The sequence below is a fragment of the Capricornis sumatraensis genome, chromosome 9 (genome assembly GCF_032405125.1).
Source record: "Capricornis sumatraensis isolate serow.1 chromosome 9, serow.2, whole genome shotgun sequence".
In the NCBI taxonomy this organism is placed as follows: domain Eukaryota; kingdom Metazoa; phylum Chordata; class Mammalia; order Artiodactyla; family Bovidae; genus Capricornis; species Capricornis sumatraensis.
The window spans coordinates 19,983,682-20,000,000 of NC_091077.1; the positions used below are offsets into that span (position 1 = coordinate 19,983,682).

The 16,319-nt window shown below is 61.5% G+C and overlaps 1 protein-coding gene across 1 annotated transcript; it reads left to right on the forward strand.

Moving 5' to 3' along the window:
- Positions 1-666: 666 nt before the first annotated feature.
- ZBTB7A (zinc finger and BTB domain containing 7A) lies at positions 667-15,249 on the forward strand. The gene is made up of 3 exons (XM_068981182.1): positions 667-708; positions 9,044-10,317; positions 14,721-15,249. The coding sequence occupies exons 2-3, from the start codon at positions 9,059-9,061 to the stop codon at positions 15,247-15,249; spliced, it is 1,788 nt and encodes a 595-aa protein (XP_068837283.1). The 5' UTR covers positions 667-708; positions 9,044-9,058.
- The last annotated feature ends 1,070 nt before the right edge of the window (positions 15,250-16,319 follow it).

Consider the following 16,319-nt stretch of genomic DNA (forward strand, 5'->3'; position numbering starts at 1 on the left):
GGGTGGGCGGGCGCGGCCGCTGGGGCCTCTGGGCTTCGTAGTTCCTCCCCGCTTGTGGCTGGCAGGTGGCAGGAGGCTAGGACTACTAGTTCCAGGGTGCCCTGCGCCGGCAGCCCGCCGCGGTCCGCGGGTAGGGGCGGTGCGGAGGAGGGGCGGTGAGCGGCGGGCTGGCGAGCCAATGACCGCGGGCCGATAGCGCGGCGCGGCTGGAGGGCGGGCCCTGCCGGTCCGGGGGCGGGGCCTGCAGCCGGGCTCCCCTTGCCGGGGGCCGGTGGCGGTCCCCGGCTTCCGGCTGCGCGGCCCGCGGGCCGGCCCCCTCCCCGCCCCGGGGCCCCTCCCCGCCTGGTTGTGTAACCGTCCCCAGCCCCCCTTCCCTCAGCCCCCCGCCCCCGGGGGGGGTCACCCACCCGGCGCTCCCCGGGGAGGGCGGCGGCCCGAGCGGCCGCGAGGCGCAGGCGAGCCCGGGGATGCGCGGCCTAGTGCAGGCTGGGCCCGGGCGTGGGGGAGGCGGGCGGGCGGACCCAGATCCGGGGTAATTTGCATCGCCCTCCCCCCAGCCCGGGTGGGGATTGGCCGCCGGCGGCGGGGGGTGGCGCGGGGCCAGGCTCACTGCCGCCTCCCGGCCCCTCGGAGGGAGCTAGCCCAGCCGCAGCCGCCGCCACCGCCGCCGCCGGGGCCGGGCCCCCTCGCCGCTGCCCCGGGAAGGAGGTAGGAGCACCCAGCGCTGGCGGCGCGGTGGGGGCCCGCGGGCCGGGGCGGGGGCTGCGCGCTGCGGCCGGGGCGGGGGAGGGGGCCGCTTCCTGCCCCCGCCCGGGCCTGACTCAGCCTTGGGCGGGGGGACCGGCCTGGCCCCTTGCCCTGCCCGCGCGGCCGTCCGGCCCTGGCCCCGGGTGAGGGGACAGAGAGCACCCCTCTCCCCCGCCCGCGCCCCCAAAGCGCGTGACCCCGTCTCCTCTGGCCCGGACACCCCTCCTTCCCCTTGACGCCACCACCACGTGCGAACCCTGAGCCCGAGCAGAGGAGGGGGTAAGCTGGTGGGATCCGGCCCCCTCCCTCGCCCTCCCTACCTCGCACCGTGGCCTAGGAACTGGCCCCCTCCCCCAGCCCCGGGCCTGGGAACCAGGCAGGGGCCTGAGCTGAGCGCTGGGGCTGGTGCACCCCCCTGGGCCCAGGCCTTTGCGGGTCCTGGGAGGCACTGTCCTCGCTGGCTGGCCGGTGGTGGGGGAGTCCAGTGGCCCGCAGCAAGATACTGCTGTCCCACCGGGCCTGGGCACCCAGTGGGTGCCTGCTGAATGTTTGGGGAAGGTAGCCAGCACTTGGCGGGGTGGCAGGGGGAGGCAGGCAACTCCTCTCTTCCCCTAGCCAGGCGGCGGAAGTGAGAGAGGTGTTGGTGCCCCTCCACCGGGTGTGCCCACCTGGCTCACCCATGGGTGGCGGGCTTGGTTTGCACCCCCCCACCCACCGCCTCCCAGAGCAGGGCTGGAGCAGGCCCAGCGGGAGAGGGCGTCCAGGATTCCGTGTCAGCGCCGCCCCCCCCGCGCCCCCCCCGAACAGGGCCAGGGCGTAACCCCGAGTGCACCGCTCCCACACTGGGGGGAACCTCCCCAGGGTCAGTGGATCACTTCCTACTGGGGAGTCCAGGCAGGGCTCTGCTGCTGCCCAGGCCCCCAAGGCTCCAGGCTGGGGGCATTCTCCCCTATGGGCCACCCGCAGTGGGGCCCTTAGATCACCCGGGCCTGGCACTTATCGGCTGGGCTCGGGGCTCGGGGCTCTGTTTACCGCCAGCCATCGCTGTGGAGACGGGAGCCTGGGGGAGAAGGGGGGGGTGCAGGAGCTGGTGGCTGGAAGAGCGAAGCCCTGGGATCCGCATGCCTAATGAAGGAAAGAGGAGCCATCGGGGACACTGAAATTTTAATTCGTGGGTCACTTTGGGGGGGTATTTATTATTCAGTCCTGATTGGCTGCATTGTGGCCAGTCAGCACCCTGGCCCCGGGCCGGGGAGCCACACAACCCTTAGCACAGGCCCTCAGCAACGGGTAAGCGGCTGCAGGGAGCCCGTACACCCTTTTCTTTGTGTGGCAGACTGAGGCCTGGCTGCGCTCAAGCCCCATCCACTGGGGAGAGTTCTCCAGGCAAGAGCTAGTCCTGTGGGCTTTTTTCCTTCCTTCCTTTTCCCTGGACCCTTGACTGACCCAGAGTCGGTTGGGCTGGAGGTGGTCCCTGATGCCATGTGAGGGAAACTGAGGCCAGGAAGGAAGGCCCAATACAAGTGTGGGGCCACAGGGGCTTAGGCAAGCCTCAGAACGGTGCCAAATGGGGCAGGAGTGACTGAGGCCCGGGGGAAGCAGAGAGCAGGCCAAGGTCACCCAACCATGGCTGGGTCTCACTCTTGTGGTCCTGCCTCCCAGCTCAGGTGGTGTCTAGAGTTCTCTGCATGTCACAGCCAAGGGGCACCTGCTCACCTGTCTTACAGAGGGCCTGGAGGTTGACAGTAGGCACCTGTCAGCCAAATGGAGTCTCTGCCCCAAGAGGACAGTGAGGCTCAGAGAGGGGAAGCAAGGTGTCCAAGGTCACACAGCAGGAGCCTCAGCGTCCCAGGCCCTTCCCACCCCGTCTGAGCTGCAGCCCCACCCCTTGGCACCTTCGTCCCTGGAGACTGTGTGTGTTTTACAGCCCATTATTCCCAAGACCCAGGTTGCCTCACAGAGCCAAGACTTGGGGCCAGGCTCTCTGAAGCAGAGCTAGCCCGAGAAGGGGGTCCACTGGGGTTTCAGATTCTGGCCCACTTGCTCTGTGACTTTGGACAGGTCCCATGGACTGTCGGAGCCTGAGCATCCTTCTCTGTGAAATGAGGTTACTGTGAATTCCCCCACGTACTGCCTGCAGGCCCACCTGTGTTTTTCCTTCCCTCCTTTGTGGAGGAAGCACCTGGGTCAGCTTGGGGTACAGCAGAGATCCTTTTGGGGGGTGTGTGTGACTATGACACCCTCCTACCTGTCACCTTGTGCTCCAGGCACCTGATAGACCATAAACTGAGCTGCCACAGCCCTGGGCAGTGGAGACCAGAGGGACAGCCCTGGGTGGGGGCCAGTGTGGTCCAGTCTCAGCCCGGTCCTCCCTCACCTCCATCTGAGGTCCACTTAGGAAGGTTGCCTCCCCTCTGCCAGCCTCAGTGTGGCCATCACTACAATGGGGAGATTACCTTTAGCCCCAAAGTGTTGTCCTGAGGATATACTCCGTGATTCTCTGGGGATGTTTGTCTAGTGACTGCTGGGTGGTGTCAGGGCCCTGAAGAGCCCCTCCTGCGTCTCCGGTCTGAAGCCCCCCGCCCCCCAATTTCACAGGTGTCAGCTGGACTCCAGCCCGGCCCCAGGTTCCCTGCATGACCTTAGACAGACCTCTCCCTTTTTTTCCTGTGCTGTCATAAGGCAATTCTGAGGGGATGTGAGAATAAGCTATCCTCAGCCCCCAAGGCCCCCAGGGTGGGGGGATTTAGTCCCCTGCTGGCACCTGGGGCAGTGTGTGTGGGGGCAGGTAGGTGGAGCCCTGGAAGGACTAGTTAGGCGAGATGGAGCCAGACAGACGACCTGTGTTCGAATCCTGCTCCGCCGTGCGACCTGGGCAGGTTGCCTCAGTGACCTGGCCCATGAAGTGGGGTGGTGATCACAGGCGCCACTTCCCAGAGCTGTGAGGGTTGATGCTGAGGCAACCGAGACCTATTGGGGGAACAGCCCCGGCCCTGGGGGGCCTGAGGCCCCAGTTTCTGAAGCAACAGAGCACGGAAGGCGCCCTCTGGAGAATCTGGACAGAGAAGCAGGCCCTCCATCTGTCCCCCAGCAGGCCAGGAATGGCCACGGGGTGGAAGCGTCCCCACCCACGCCTTTCTGGTTCGACTGGAAAATAGGGCCCTGACCCACCTCCTGTCAGGATGTTTGGTAGCTGGGAAGGGCTGGATCCTAAGCACAGGAGCCTAGGGCCCCCATGGGCCATGTACCCCTCTGTGCGTTTCCAGGCTGAGCCCTCCACCTGCTCAGGCTGCAGGTGGGGGCAGGGTGGTGCCTCCAGTTGACAAACCTGCCTCTGAGGAGGGCATGAGGGGAGCGATCTGGATGAAGAGAGGGACAAGGCTCCTAGAAGTCACGCAGGCCTTTCCTGGGCATCTTGGATAAGCACGTGCAACCTGAGCTAAGGGCAGGGTAGACACTGGTGGGCTTCCATGAAGCCCAGCTTTGGTTACCCCCAGTGACAGGAAGCTTACTCCTTCTACCTCCACTGAGAACAGATCTGTCTTCTCAGGGCTTCCTCTTGAAACCTGGGCTTGGTGTCAGGGCTGCACTTCCTGGCCCACTACGGCGCTCAGAGCGTGGGAACAGGGTGGGCCTTGGCCCCACCCATGAGCTGGGGGTCAGATAGGAGCCCCGTGACCTCCTAATCCCCACCCCCTCCGGTCTACACACACACACTTCCCAGTGGGCCCACAGCCTTCCTGCCTCTGGCCCTTTAAGGCCCGGGCAGGAAGCCCCTCCCCATTTAGGGCAATAAATGGACACATAAAATGGCCGAGGGCCTGTTTGCTGGTGTCTGGCCCGGAGGGAGGCCTGCGAGGACAGGCGGGCAGGGGGCTGGCTGACAGCTGGCAGCCACAGTCACCCTGAGCCGTTAGTGCCCCCCACCCCCCAACCAGGACGCTGCATTCCTGTCCCATTAAACCCCAGGCCGGGGACCGGGCCAGGCAGGGATTGGCACCAGGTCAGGGCGGGGTAACCCGTCAGGACCAACCTTGCAACACAGGCTGCCAGGCTGGGAGGGGGTGGGGGCGGCCAGGCGCTGGCCTGGCGGCCGCACCTGGGTGCCAGACTTGCTGTGTGACCTTGGGCCAGCTGCCTACCCTCTCTGGGCCCGTTTTTTTCCCTCTAGATGATGGCTCAGCTTCCTCCTGGGGCCTACCTGGCACTTGCTTGGCACATAGTAGATGGAGAGGGAGATGGATTCCCTCTGGTATAATGTTCAGAAGTGAAGTTGAAAGCCCCACTCCCATCCATAAGAGGGGGCAAACCACCTCATCAGGCCTTTGGGAACTGTCACTGGCACATAGTAGGTCCTAGGTGTAGGCTTGCTGAGTGGACTAGAGTGGAACCCTTTGCTACCGTCACAACTCCCAAGGAAACTGAGGTGCTTTTCTTGGCCCAAGGTCACCCAGCTTAGAGGTAGACAGACCAGCTCTTGGGCTGCTGTGGCACATAGTAGGTGTCGGAGGTCCCTGAAGGAGTTCTTTTTTGTTCTCTCCCTGGGTGGGTGTGGGAGCCTGTAACCTCCATTAAGCTGCCCCCCTCCCTGGACTCTCCTCCAGAAAGGCATCAGCTGATGGTTACCTACCTACTTGCTGCTGGCTACCCCCTTCCTGGGGGGTGTGGGTAGGAGGGGGAGGCCCGGCTCCAGCCCTCACCTTGCACCTGACCTTGGGGACTCCTCGGCCTCCTCCCTCTGACCCTCTCCTGGGGCGCTACCCTGGGCTTTGCCCCCTGATGTTCTGGGGACCAGGTTTGGGCGCTCCCAGCCTCACCCTGCATCCCCAGTGGGTGAGTGCTGGCACCTCAGGTCAGAGCATCTGAGTCCCAGCCTGGCCACTGCTCTGCTGTGTGACCTTGCTCTGGTCTTAGCACCTCTCTGAGCTTTTGCTCATCTCTACAGCCTAGGGTCCAGTTAGGTCTTGAAAATTAGGGCACCGAGGAGGGCCCAAAGCTGGCCCAGGTCCTAGCTGCCTGCCGCAGCAAGTGACCCTAGGTTGGATCGGAGGTGGGACTGGCACTAGCCCCTGGTACTGGGTGTGCCTGCCAGCCAGGTGGGCAGGGCTGGGCGTGGGCTTACTCCAGGGCATAGCTCTTTGGTCTTTGGTTCCTCCTGTCGTTTGCTGCACCCCTACTGTGTGCTGCTCAGGGGAGGGCCGGGTGTAGGGGCCTGGGAGCAGCCCAAGAGGGAGGAGGGCGCCCCACCTCCAGCCCAGGAGGAGCCTGCCGAGGCCTGCCCCTCGGCCGGCCGCCGAGTCAGCACCAAACGGCCCCGGAAATCCCATGGAGGCAAGTGTGGGGGTGGAGCTGTGATGAAAGACCGTGCCTTAGGTGGGTGTGGGCCTGAGCTCAGGGACCCTGGCCGTTGAGGGTGTGGACACGGCCAGCGTGGGGGGGTGGGGCTTCCTGGAGGAGAGAGGTTTCGTTGGCTCATCATTACCGAGGAAACCGCCATTGCGGGAGCACCTACTAGGTGTTAGCTGCCAGTGTGGGAGCACCTACTAGGTGTCAGAGGTGTAGGGCCTCTTAGAGCAAGGCAGGGCTCTCCCGGTGAGACCCTGCCATGGCACACAGTGGGTGCTTAGTCATCAGTGCTTTCTGCCACCAGGACCCCACCTGACCTCTCTCCCATCTCACAGGGACTTCCTCCCCTTTCTAGAGGGAGGGCCCCAAGAGGCCCCTGTGGGGACAGCGGCCTGGGGCGTGGCAGCCAGGTGGCATGAGTTCTTGGAGAGAGGGTTAAGCCAGGTGGCCAGTTTAGTTTCCAGGCCGAGAAAAGAGGCTGCGGCTTGCTGGGAAGTGTGTAGGGGAGGGTTGGGGGACCACCAGCCTCTCACCTCTGTGGGCTCCTGGGTCAGCCTCGCTGGGTGCTCTCGGCCTGGCTTCTAGCTGTCCCTGGGCCTCAGTGTTCTCATCTGTGAATGGGGCTCATGCTGCTTTCTTGGGGGCTTCCCTGAGCCTGCATCACCCCAGGCCTTGCCCTTGAGAAGGTCTCATGTGATTTGTTGTTGTTCAGTTGCCAAGTTGTGTCTGACTCTTTGCGACCCCAGAAACTACAGCACACCAGGCTCCTCTGTCCTCCACTATTTCCCAGAGTTTGCCCAAATTCATATCAGATGATTAGCTGGGGAAATAGGAGGCCCCCGCTGGGGAAGGGCAGAGACTTGGACCCCCAAGACCCAACCCAGACCCAAGGACTGCCCCACACAGCAGGCTGTGTGCACTTGGCCCGGGTCTTCCAGCTGGTGGAGACCCAGGCCCAGGGCTTGATCCATCGCCCCAGGATGGGTTCAAGGACGGAGCCCACTCCTTTCCAACTGGGTGACTTCGCGCTTGAAGTAGGTCTGCGCCAGTGCCTGGCCTGGTAGGGAGGTGGGGGTGGAGTGGCCATGGCAGGGGTGAGTCACCTGGACCAATTCAGGTCCCGACCTAGAGGCCCCAGGAGTCACCTGAAGGGACACTGGCAGGCAGGGCAAGGGTGGCCATCTTGGCGTGTTGGTGGCCTGGATCAGAGGAGGGGCTGAGGCCGGTCTGATCCGGAGGCCCATCTGCCCACTCGCTCCCAGGGGCCCGGGGCCAGACGGCAGATGGTGGCAGGGGGTGGGAGCCGCCATAGGGGGCTCTGCTGAGGCCTCCTGTGGCCGAGCCTTGGATGGGGTCGCGCCCCCCACCCCCTATTCTCCTGTTCCCAACAGTCAACATCTGAGCCTCCCCCCCGCCGCACCCACCGCGGACTGGCGGAACAGAGGGGGGAGCTGAGCAGCTGGTGCGGTCGGCGGGAAAGAGGGCGGGCCATGGAGAGAGGCGTCCCGGGAAGTGTACCGGCTGCCTGCGCACCACACAAAGGCCTCTGTGTCGGCCTCAAGGCCTGGACCCCGCTCCCAGGGCGGCCCTGGGTCCTTGGGACTGGCTAGGCCAGCCGCCTGCATCCCGCGAGAGGCCTACCTAGCAGGAGGGATCGGGTTAGACCTGAGCTGGGTCACTCAGCTGGGAGTCCCGGGGAGGCTGTGGATGGCTGGATTCAGGCTCTCTCCCCAGGGACAAGCAGGGGCTCCGTCCTGAAAGCAGGCCAGCTGGGTCCAAGGAATGTGGGTTTTGTTGGGTGGCTCTGGGCAGCCAGGGGTTCCCCGGAGAGGGTGGAGGGTGGGGACAGGAGCCAGGGGGTTGCACAAGCGCCCGAGTGGGTGGATGAGTCACAGCCCAGGGGAAGGCGGAAAAAAGGAGGGGGGGAAGGGCGAGACTGAGTCCCCCTCTGGCCCTGCTCTGCCAAAGGCTTCTGCCCATTTGACAGATGGGGAGACTGAGGCCTTAAGAGTGGCAGAGTCTTGTCCAGTCTGAACAGTGCAGACAGGGTGGCCAAAAGGAGAGGAACTGGCTGGGCAGGCGGTGGAGAGGAGGCCCCTGGCCCCCCATTACTCCTTGACAGGATCAGCTCAAGTAGGCAGGGAGGAGCATCTGACGGTGGCCTCATTCCCCCCAGTTATTCACTGCAAGAGCTGAGCCACGTCCTGGGGGTCCACATGGCAGGAATGGGTTCCTCCTGCAGAGTCATGGCCCCACCCCAGGAGGGCACACCCTTGGCCCCCATGTTTCTGGCCAGGTCCCTGGGTCTTGGCCTCACCCCTTCCTGCTGACTCAGAGCCCCCCAAGAGAACCGGGCCTGACCAAGCAGCAGGAGGGAAGGTTAGGGAGGCTGAGGGGCCAGGCAGGGTTGGACAGCCACACCGTTTGGGTAGTGGCTCTTGGGTCAGGCACCCTGGGTTTGAATTGAGACTGGGACTCCCTGAGCCTCACTTTCTCACCTCTGCAGTGGAAACCACACTGCCTATGGGACTCCTGGGTGCTCAGCCAGGATGGCACACAGTGGGTGCCTTATATCACTGCCACGTCCTCCTAGAGAGTGGGTGGGCAGAAGCCCGTGCTCAGATTCACTAGGATGCAACTCATGCTGGGCATTTATTGAGCACCTTCTGTGTGCTCCCACGCCACTTCAAACTGCCCCTTAGCTGGGATCACCCATCCATTAAAGAGGGGAAGGGGCTCGTGTTCATCTCTGAAGCACCCGGCTGGGTTTCACCAGTGTCATCCCCCAGTGATGACCACAGACCATCCTAATGCAGAGCCAGGGAAACTGAGGCTGGGGTCGGGGGACTACTCTCTGAGGGTCCTGCTGCCCGGCCATTTGGCCCCATCCGTATCCCCCGACTCTCCACCCCCGACTCTCACAACTGCCCCTTCCTTCCTGGTGCTGTAGGTCTCGGCGCGGAAGATGGCCGGCGGCGTGGACGGCCCCATCGGGATCCCGTTCCCCGACCACAGCAGTGACATCCTGAGCGGACTCAACGAGCAGCGGACGCAGGGCCTGCTGTGTGACGTGGTGATCCTGGTAGAGGGCCGCGAGTTCCCCACGCACCGCTCGGTGCTAGCCGCCTGCAGCCAGTACTTCAAGAAGTTGTTCACATCAGGCGCCGTGGTGGACCAGCAGAACGTGTACGAGATCGACTTCGTCAGCGCTGAGGCGCTCACGGCCCTCATGGACTTCGCCTACACGGCCACACTCACTGTCAGCACGGCCAACGTGGGCGACATCCTCAGTGCTGCCCGCCTGCTCGAGATCCCCGCTGTGAGCCACGTGTGCGCTGACCTCCTCGACCGGCAGATCCTGGCAGCCGACGCAGGCGCCGATGCCGGGCAGCTGGACCTCGTAGATCAAATTGATCAGCGAAACCTCCTTCGCGCCAAGGAGTACCTCGAGTTCTTCCAGACCAATCCCATGAACAGCCTGCCCGCCACCGCGGCTGCCTCCTTCCCATGGTCTGCCTTTGGCGCATCCGACGATGACCTGGATGCCACCAAGGAGGCTGTGGCGGCCGCCGTGGCCGCCGTGGCTGCTGGCGACTGCAATGGCTTGGATTTCTACGGGCCCGGCCCCCCGGCTGAGCGGCCTTCGGCCGGGGATGGGGATGAGGGCGACAGCAACCCAGGTCTGTGGCCAGAGCGGGATGAGGACGCCCCGGCAGGGGGCCTCTTCCCAACCCCCGTGGTCCCACCATCCACCACCACGCAGAACGGCCACTACGGCCGGGGCGGGGAGGAGGAGGCAGCCTCACTGTCGGAGGCAGCCCCGGAGCCAGGCGACTCTCCGGGTTTCCTGTCGGGCACGGCTGAGGGCGAGGATGCGGACGGGGCTGATGCGGACGGGCTGGCGGCCAGCACGCTGCTGCAGCAGATGATGTCGTCGGTGGGCCGGGCGGGGGCGACCACAGCGGGGGACAGCGACGAGGAGTCACGGGCGGACGACAAAGGTGTTGTGGACTACTACCTGAAGTACTTCAGCGGCGCCCACGACGGGGACGTCTACCCGGCCTGGTCACAGAAGGTGGAGAAGAAGATCCGGGCCAAGGCCTTCCAGAAGTGCCCCATCTGCGAGAAGGTCATCCAGGGTGCTGGCAAGCTGCCGCGCCACATCCGGACCCACACGGGCGAGAAGCCCTACGAGTGTAACATCTGCAAGGTCCGATTCACCAGGTGAGTTGGCGCCTCCGTGGTGGGGAGTTGGGGTGCTTCCCAGGGGCCCCTGGTCCAGTGGCCACACATGGCCCCCTACGCCATCATGTGTGCATACACATGTTCACATCCTGCCTCCATGTGCAAAAACACCCTACAAGGGTGCCTTCTCCATTGGTGCACCCCCCACCCCCCCGTGCCTGTCAAGAGAACCTATGATGGGAGTGGGCACACAGCGCCTAAACAAGCTGACCACTTAAACTTAAAGTGTGCCAGGTGGTGCCGAAATGTGTGAGGCTGGAAGGAAGAGCCCAAGGAGCAGCTTTTCTTTCTTTTCTAAAATATTTTTATTTACTTATTGCATCAGGTATTAATTGCATCATTCAAATCTTTCCTTTCAGTGCACGGATTCTCTAGCTGTGGTGCTCATGGCCTCAGGAGCTCCGAGGCATGTGGGAATCTAGTTCCCTGACCAGGGACCAAACCCACGTGCTGGGCATTGCAAGGCAGATTCTTAACCACTGGACCACCAGGGATGTCCCTGGCATAGCTCTTTTTCCCTGTGGTGGTTCTTCTCCAGACTGGAGAATCTGGGCCTTGGGAGAACACCACAACCCCACTGGGAACAGGGCGCTCTGCTTGTTGTGTTTAACTTACAAGCCTTCCATGAGCCCAGGGAACCTGCTTCATTCAGCCAACATGTACGCGTGCCTGCTGGGTCCCAGGCCCTGTTCTCAAAGTAGATACACACCAAAATCCCCATGGGGGCAATGGGCATATGCAAGATATGACCACGGAATTGATAACATGAGTTGGTGGAAAAAGCTAGGGAGGAAAAGAGCGGAGAACCAGGCAAGAGGGCAGCTGTGGGTGCTGCCCGCCACAGGGAGGCTTCACCGAGGACCGAGACCTAAAGGAGGGGAAGGCAGGAGCCACAGGGAGAGGGGAAGGGAAAGGCAGAGGGGGAAGCGCCAGTGCAAAGGCCCTGAGGCTGGTTCATCTTACAGAATGGGCTGCAGCCAGTGGAGGAAGAAGAGCACAGGGGCCACTGGGCTTGGTCCCTGGAGAGGAGGTGTCTGAGGCCAGGTTTTAGGAGTCCAGAGGTGACAGGCTGGGCTTTGTGGGTCAGCCCAGTGGGGGCGGGGGGCTGGCTGGTGTGCAGGGGCCTTGCCAAGCTGGGTGACTCAGCATCACCCCCTACCCTCATCAGCCCTGGGGTTCCCCAGCCACGCCCACCCAGGCTGAAGAAAGAGGCTATTGTCCCAGCTTCCCAGCCCCACCCCATGGGGATAGAATTTGGGGGCTGACCCCTGGCCCAGTACCTGGGCCCCCTCCCCAGCAGGCCAGGAGAGGAGGGTGTGGCTGGGACTCTAGGACCCAGGAGTGCCAGGCAGGGGCAAAGGGCACTGGCTGGGAGACATCTCACCTGGATGGTGGCTTGGCTTCCCCTTTTGGTGAGATTGGGGTGCTGGTGGTCTTGGGGTCCTTCCTCTCCCTCCAGACATAGGGAGGGTGGACTGGGATAGCTGGGGTCCTGCCCTCAGGATCTCTGAGCCTGGGAGGAACAGCTTGGAGGAGACCTAGCAAGCCCGAGTCTGGAGAGGTAACACCCCCACCTCACCACCCATCCCGCCAAGGCTCAGTTTCATCTAATCTGGAGTTCTCCGGGCCGCCCCACATTCAGCTCGGGGCTGATTCTGTTTTCTGTTTACTGATTCCCTCAGTCAGGAAAACTGAGGCATGGAGCGTCTTCCTCCCGTATGCCCACCTGGCTCCTCTCTGCCCACCCCCACCCAGGGCCCCAGCTCCCACCCCTCCCTCCAGGCCGGGGAGCCTTGGGGCCCCTCTGACTCACACTAGAGAGTTGAGTAAGCGGGGCCTGTGGCGGCCCGGGCTATAATTACCCGGGCCGGGGCTTGAAGTGATGAAACCCAGGCTGCCTCCACCACCCACTGCACCTCGGCACAGCCCCCAACCCTCTGTGCAACTCAGGGCAAGTCACTTCCCCTCTCTGAGCTTCTAAGCCTCAGTTGGAGAAATCTCTGTGTGGTGCTAGAATAGTCTGAGTCCCTCCTGTTCCCTCCATGACGTGGCCCCAGGATGTGAGCAGGGCACCTGGGAGGCCATGTTAGTGGGCTCTGAGCAGGCAGAAGGGGGAGCGCCTGGCAATTGCCATCATCTTCCTGGTGACAGCCTCAGTTAATCTAGGGAGCAATGAGTTCATTATGGTCCAAATTCTGTTGGCTCATGTGAGGGTAACAGGCCAGAGAGTAGTCAAGGGTCTGGTTGCATAGGGCCAGGATTTGATCCTCAGGACAGCAAGGAGCCTAGAAGAGTTAGAACAAGCAGGGACATCAGCTCTGTGAGTGATGCCAGAGGAAGAGACTTGGTACTGAAAGAGGCCAGGTGGTGGCAGGGGATGGGTGCAGGCTTTTGTCTTGAGGTTGGGAAAGACTTCCTGGAGGCAAAGAGGCATTTCATGTGGGGTTTTGAAGGATGAGTAGGAGTCTGTTAGTCCTGGCACTAAAGAAGTTCTCAGTCTGATGGACATTAGAAGGGAGAGACCCAGAGGGACTCAGTAAAGCACAAGAGTCTGCAGCAAGGAGCAGGTCAGATGCTTGGCAGAGCTCTGGAGATCCAGGTCCCTGCCCTTGCCTTGTGGATTCCTGCCTGGAATCCACCCCCATCAGTATGAACCAGCATAGTGCAATAGAAACACCACGTGAGCCACCTCTGTGACTTTACATTCTCTGGCAGCCACATTTTCAAAGAGTAAAAGGAATAGGTGAAAGTAATCTTAATCATATTTTGCATAGTCTGTTAGTTGCATTTCAACATACGATTAATAAGCAAAATTATAAATGAGATATTTCATATCACTTTGAGTAAAGGAAGTCTTCAGAATCTGGGATGCCTTTTGCACTTCTTGCACACCTTACTTTGGAGCAGTCACATTCCAAGAGCTCAGCAGGACAGAGCAACACTTGCACCGTGGTAACCCCAGAACTGATGAGATGATCCGTTTTGTAGGCCAGAGGTCCCAGGCTGAGTCTGGTCCACACTGCTGTTTGTGGGGTGAGAGGGGCAAGGAGGGACCCTGGAATCATACCCTGCTCTCATGGCGCATAGTTCAGATAGGGAGACAGACGAGAAGCAAGATGGTAGCACGAGGGACCAAGAGTGAAGGGGTCTAGTTGGGCCTCTCTGAGAAGGTCACATTTGGACCAAAATTCAGCTGTGAAGATCTGAGAGGAAAAATAGTGCTCTGGTCGTGGGAGCAGCATGTGTGAAGGCCCTGATGTAGGCTCGTGGTTCTTGGTGTGCTGGGGTCATAGCCAGGAAGCCAGCATGGCCAGAGTGGAGTGAGGCAGGGGAGGGGGGATTTGGCAGCAACTGGGGGTTGGGGGGACTTGGTTACTGCTATGACCAACTGCCCTGGATTTCCAGTGACCCATGGGTTTCCCAGGGCAGAGATCTTTCAGAGCTAAAACCAGGACTATTTAGCCCTCTCAGTCACTAATCCCTCCAGCACCCACGGTATTCCGCCTTGTTCTCTGGAGCATTTTCAGCACCTGGAACAGGGCTTCCCTGGTGGCTCACATGGTGAAGAATCCACCTGCAATGCAGGAGACCCTGGTTTGATCCTTGGGTGGGGAAGATCCCCTGGAGGCGGGCATGGCAACCCACCCCAGTATTCTTGCCTGGAGAGTCCCATGGACAGAGGAGCCTGGCGGGCTACAGTCTATAGGATCACAAAGAGTCAGACACGACTGAGTGATTAAGCATGCACACACTCAGCAGGCTTAAATACCTGCAGTGTGAAGCTGTGCGTCTGCCACTGGGCAGAACCCCAGGCAGGAGAGAGGCGTCTTCCCTTCCTCCTTCTGTGGAAAAGAAAGGGGTTTCAGTGGGACTTCCCTGGTGGTCCAGTGGTTAAGACTCCAAGCTTCTACTGCAGAGGGGCACAGGTTTGATTCCTGGTTGAGTAGCTAAGATCTTGCAGTGCAGCCAATAACAAAAGGTGAGGGGTTTCAGTGGGACTTGCCTGATGGTCCAGTGGTTAAGAATGCGCTTGCCATCTTTCCATCTCTGGTGAGTGAGCTGATCCAGCAGTGTTGACAAAAAAAGAAAAAGGGTTTTAGAGAGGTTCAGCTGTTGTCCCGAGGCCACACAGCCAGCAGGGTCTGAGGCCCTTTTTAGACTTTCGTGGGTTGCTCAGTGCTGTTCTCAGAATGGGGACCTCAACCTGTTCACCATGTTCCACTGGGGTGCCCTCCCCGCCCCACTAATCCAGGGTGCAGCCCATCTTTTCATGAAGGTCCAAGTTTCCCGCTCCAAGGCCAGTGGGGCGGGCTGGGCAGGGCTGCCATCCTGGGAAGGGGGCTGCCCTCCGGCGCCCCCGCTGACCCTCGGCCCGTCCACAGGCAGGACAAGCTCAAGGTGCACATGAGGAAGCACACGGGCGAGAAGCCGTACCTGTGCCAGCAGTGCGGGGCGGCCTTTGCGCACAACTACGACCTGAAGAACCACATGCGCGTGCACACCGGCCTGCGGCCTTACCAGTGTGACAGCTGCTGCAAGACGTTCGTGCGCTCCGACCATCTGCACAGACACCTCAAGAAGGACGGCTGCAATGGCGTGCCCTCCCGCCGTGGCCGCAAGCCCCGCGTGCGGGGCGGGGCGCTCGGGGGGCCCGACCCCGCTCCAGCTTCGGGGGCCCCCGCGCCCCCACCGCCTGGCGCCCCCGCCCCGCCCGGCTCGCCGGAAGATGACACCGCCGCCGCCGCGCGGCGCAATGGCCAGGAGAAGCACTTTAAGGACGAGGACGAGGAGGAGGACGAGGCCAGCCCCGATGGCCTGGGCAGGTTGAATGTAGCGAGCGCCGCAGGGGGAGGCGACGGGGGCTCCAGGGCCTCCACCGCCGACGGCAGCTTCGCGGCCGGACTCGCTTGAAAAACCAAAAAAAAAAAAAGGCAAAACAGAAACCCGAGAAAGAGAGAGAGAGCAAATCACCCACCACCCCCCAAAAACACAAAAAAAGAAAATATCTATATACAGATATCTATATCTATATATATATATATATATACAGATATATATATATGAAGCGTCACAGAATCTAGGGTAGTGCTTTTCTCCGATTTTTCTCCTTCATGACCGTTCTCCCCCTCCACGGGGACCCTTGCCCCACCTGCACCCCACCCCCAGCCCCCAGCCCCGCTTCTCCCCCACCCCATCGATGGCTTTTGGGGCTTGGTTTGGGGTTTTTGTGGGACACAAGGATTCTGAACTCCCTGGGCGACCCCCACCACCACCACCACTGCCACCGGGTTTGGGGTCTGGGGTCCCATCTGAGGCCTGATCAGGATCCCAGATCCCGGCAGGGGTGAGGGTGGTCTCGGGGGAAGCCGGGGACCCAGGTGGTCTTTTCTTTTCCTTCCCTCACTGGTTTCTAGAGTCTATGAGACAAGACCTTAAAAAATGATTTCTGTCTGCTGTGAGCGGACGTTAAAATGGCCCCATCCCCACCCCCACCCTCCTTCCTCAGGGCACTTCCTAAGTGGGGGTCTCCCCCTCCATCTCTCTGACTGCCTCCCTGCCTCCCATTCCTGCCTGTGGGCCCCCATTATATCCTGGCCACTGCAACACAAATCTATTTTATTTCCAGGCGTGGAGAAAGGGAAGAAGATGGGGAATAGGGGGATGCCAGGGTGACTCCCCAGGGGCCCCCGCCGCCTTCTTTCACGGCACTTACAACCTGGTGGGACCCAGTGGGCCGGCACTGAGGGCGTCCCTGCCACCCCCACCTTCATCCCCTGACCCCGTGAGGCGCTTGGAGATTGTAAACTATTTTTCTTCACCTACTCCCCTCCCCAGCCCTCTCCCAGTTTTTAAAAGCACTTTTTATTAGATTCCCCCCCCCCTTTTCCTCCTTAAAGACAAAATTTATATATAGATATATATATATATAAAATATACTTTTCCTCAGAGGAGCGGACAATAGCGAGGGGGTGAAGGAGCCA

Bases quoted from the DNA above. Each gene is read 5' to 3' on its own strand.
- ZBTB7A (XM_068981182.1), top strand. From the start codon at position 9,059: ATGGCCGGCGGCGTGGACGGCCCCATCGGGATCCCGTTCCCCGACCAC. The intron at 10,318-14,720 runs GTGAGTTGGCGC...GCCCGTCCACAG, and splicing joins TGCAAGGTCCGATTCACCAG to GCAGGACAAGCTCAAGGTGC.